Source organism: Eimeria tenella, genomic scaffold, assembly GCF_000499545.2.
Source record: "Eimeria tenella Houghton genomic scaffold, Eth_scaff952, whole genome shotgun sequence".
Lineage (NCBI taxonomy): Eukaryota > Apicomplexa > Conoidasida > Eucoccidiorida > Eimeriidae > Eimeria > Eimeria tenella.
Genome location: NW_013546065.1, coordinates 1 through 4,027, shown reverse-complemented (window position 1 = coordinate 4,027; position 4,027 = coordinate 1). Strand labels below are relative to the sequence as shown.

The following is a 4,027-nucleotide window of genomic DNA, read 5'->3' as shown; positions in this document are numbered from 1 at the left end:
TTCCAGAGCAACAGCGGCTAGGGCCCTATGAACACCACCGACCCCACCACCCCTTTGTCTGGTTGCATGCAGAAACCCTAAACCCTAGACCCTAAACCCTAAACCCTAAACCCTAAAACTGAACTTTAATTCATTCTAGATTGAATTAATTCATTTAAAGAAATGTTCCACTCTCTAGGACTCGAGTTCTAGGGTTTAGGGTTTAGGGTTTAGGGTTTAGGGTTTAGGGTTTAGGGTTTAGGGTTTAGGGCTTTACGAGTGACCAACAGTTTCATGCCCTCCAAATTCAGCTTTTATTATTTTTATAATTGATGAAAGTTTAGGATTTAGTTCATTAGCAAATATTTGTTTTATTTGCTTCTTTTGTTCCTAGGGTTTAGGGTTTAGGGTTTAGGGTTTAGGGTTTAGGGTTTAGGGTTTAGGGTTTAGGGTTTCGCTCTCTAGTTGTAGTCAAGAATGAACCAGCGAATACTCTTATTTCCAGAAGCATTTAGCATTTAGCATTTACAGTTTAGGGTTTAGGGTTTAGGGTTTAGGGTTTAGGGTTTAGGGTTTAGGGTTTAAATTCAAAAAAGAATAAATTAGAAAGAGAAATAAACTCTGAAATAGAACAAATTGAAAAATCGTATTCATTTAATTTACTTCAAAGATTAAAATTCAATTATTAGATATCACTTGGACAAAAAAGAATCAAATAAATTAAATGCATTTAAACAGACAAAAATAAAATTAAAAGAATAAAATTTAATTAAATCGAATTTAATTTAATAAAGTAAGACCAAATTTAATTACATAAAATTGAACCAAAATTAGATTAAAAGAATTAAAAGAATTAACATAATTAAAAGAATTAAAAGAATTTAAAAATAAAATTTCAAAAAAATCAATCTTTTGAATAGTCTGAAATAAATTTCAATTTTAATTTTGAATTAGAAGTTTCTTTTGGATTATTTTGCAGCAAAAATGGATTAAAATTCTTTTAATTCTTTTTCTTTCTATTTTATTTAATTATAAATGACTTGAATTTTAATTATTTAGCATTTTATTTTATTTTATTTTAAATCATTTAAATCCCAAAAAGAATTAAAAGGATAAAAAGGATTTGAAAAGCATTTCAAAAAAATCAAAAGACCGACCGAGGTAAACTATGAAATCCTTCAGCTTCTCTCCTTTTTGGTTTTATTTACTTTTAAACGATTAAAATATTAAAATTAAATTAAAAATAATAATAAAGAATTAAAAAGAATTAAAAGGAATAAAAAAGAATTAAAAAGAATTAAAAGGAATTAAAAAGAATTAAAATCAAATTCGGTTTTGGTGGAACGCTGGTTCGCCGGGTGTACGTACACCTCGGGAAACAGAAAAGGTGGAAACTGCAGGAAATTAAAAAATGAAAGAATTACTTTTTAATTTCTTTTTAATTTAAACATTAATTTAAATATAAATGCATGCAAATGAAAGAGAATTAATTTTATGTCATTTAATTTGCAAAAGGATGCATTTACTCCCACTTCTTTGCATAAAACAGAAAAAGATCCTTTTTGTGACTTCTTTTCAACTAAATAAAAAACAATTAAAAGACTTGCATGCATGCATTTACTTTTTTATTTAATTTGAAATTGATTAATTCCATTTATCCTCAAAATAAATTAATTAAAATTCATTTCTTTTGGTCGAAGTAAAGAAACCTGCAAAATCTCTTTTCTTTATATTTAAATAAAGTAATATTTATATTTATTTATTAAATTGTATCTTTAAACACCAATGTATCTTTATTTATTTATTTAAGTTTGCATTTACATTTGTTATTTATATTCATTTATTTATATATGCATTTGAGTAAATGTGTTGATATAAATATTCAGATTAAAGTACACACACATATAGATATATAATTATATATATATACAGACATATATTTATATATATGTATATAACCATCTTTATATATATATAATATACATACAAATTATATAGTATATAGATATATATGTATACGCCTATATATATATACTATAATATATATACATATATATACATATATATATATACACATGTATATACATGTATATATATATATATATATTGATGTATCTCTATATGTACACATATATTGATATATATATATATATACGCATCTATATACTGTATGACATAAAGATATACACACGTATATATATTATGTGCATCGATATATAAATATATATATATATAGATATTAATTATATATATATTATATATTTATATATATATATGAAAGTGTACATTATATAATATATACAGAAGAATATTGCTCGGTGTCTCTTAATAAAATAAAAATGTAAAATAATAAATGGAAATAAATAAAATATAAAATTAAAAGTAAATAAAAATAATAAATGAAAAAAGTGTTAAGGAGTTGGTGAGCAGCAGCAGCTGCTGCTGCAGTCCAACTCGTTAACACTTTATTTGGACACGAAATTCATTTCTAAGTTCATTTTAAATCCATTTTAACTCAATTTTAATTTATTTTAATTTATTTTGATTAATTTTTAATTTAATTGACTTTATTTTGATTTATTTGGGCTTAATTTGAGTTAATTTGAAGTCTTTTTGTTCCTTTTGCAGATGGCGTTGCAGCGCGGTCGGAGGCGTGCAGCCGCGGATCCAGCATCGGGACAAGAGAATTTGTTTTGTTTTGAACTATTTAAATTTCTTTTTGATTTAATTTAATTAAAAAAGAAGAAATAAAAAAGAAATGAATTTAAATAAGCCTTTCGAGTGCGCGTTGGCGCTGGCGCTGAGGTGTCTGTACACCCCGTCGCTGCATGCGCAGGAGGGGTCGTCAGCGGCGGCGGGCTGTTCGCCACTTTGAGTTCATTTGGAGTTTATTTTCGATTATTTGGGGACTTTAGGAGAAACTAAATAAACCTTTTTATTCCTTTTGCATTTGCAGCCGCCGAGGCGGGCGCTGCGAGCTGAACACGCAGCTGCTGCAGCAGCCGCGACCAACTGCTGCTGCTGCTGCTGCTGCTGCTGCTGCAGTCGCTGCAGCAGCAAAGTGTGTGTGTCTGCCGGGCTGCCCCCGGGTGTACAGACCGAAGGTGCCCTTTCGGGGCGAATTTGCCTCTGCCGAAGCGCCTGCGCGCCTCGTCCCACTCCGCTGCTGCTGCTGCTGCTGCTGCTGCTGCTGCAGCACATCACCGCGCATATCTCCGCGAGTTTCGCTCCTCCGCGCCCCGCTCCCGGACCAGCCCCCCCTCCCGCAGCAGCAGCAGCAGCAGCAGGATGGACACGCTGATAGGGCTTTGCTGCCGCGAGTTTGCGGTGGTGGCAGCAGACAAGTACAGCAGCAGCTCCATAGTCCGCATGAAAAGCGACGAAGACAAACTGCTGCAGGTCGACGATGACAAGCTGCTGGCCCTCGCCGGAGAGCCCGGAGACAGAAGCCAGTTCGGGGAGTACATCCGCAAGAACATCCACCTCTACAGGCTCAGGCAAGCAGCAGCAGCAGCAGCAGCAGCAGCAGCAGCAGCAGCAGCAACAGGTGCAGCAGCGGGAGGGGTAGAGGCGGGAGGGGTAGAGGGGGGAGACGTAGCAGCAGCGACTGGTGATGCTGCAGCGGGAGTAGATGCTGCAGATGTAGCAGTTGCAGCTTTTGTTGCAGCAGTAGCAGCAGCAGCAGCAGCAGCAGCAGCAGCAGGAGTAGCAGTAGCAGTAACAGCAGCAGCAGCAGCAGATGATGGTGATTATTAGTATTACCAGGATTGTGGCTATTGAGCAGCAGCAGCAGATGGTATTATTATGCTGCACTTGGAACGGCAGCAGACAGAGAGCAGCTAGAGCAGCAGCAGCAGCAGCAACTAGAGCAGCAGCAGCAGCAGCAGCAGCAGGTGCATCTCCCTTGCTAGGAAGGGCCCGGGTGTCCAGACACCGGAAAAAGCCGCAACGCCGCTCATTGAATTCCCCTCTTCCCCAAATTTAAAAAATAAATAAATAAATAAATAAATAAATATATTTATTTATTTATTTAGTATTTATTTATTTT

The 4,027-nt window shown here is 34.7% G+C and overlaps 1 protein-coding gene across 1 annotated transcript; it reads left to right on the top strand.

Moving 5' to 3' along the window:
* Positions 1 to 3,267: 3,267 nt before the first annotated feature.
* On the top strand, positions 3,268 to 3,735 carry ETH_00002175 (Proteasome subunit beta type, related; the record flags this gene model as incomplete). The annotated part of the gene is made up of 1 exon (XM_013380848.1): positions 3,268 to 3,735. The coding sequence occupies one exon, from the start codon at positions 3,268 to 3,270 to the stop codon at positions 3,733 to 3,735; it is 468 nt and encodes a 155-aa protein (XP_013236302.1).
* Positions 3,736 to 4,027: the final 292 nt, after the last annotated feature.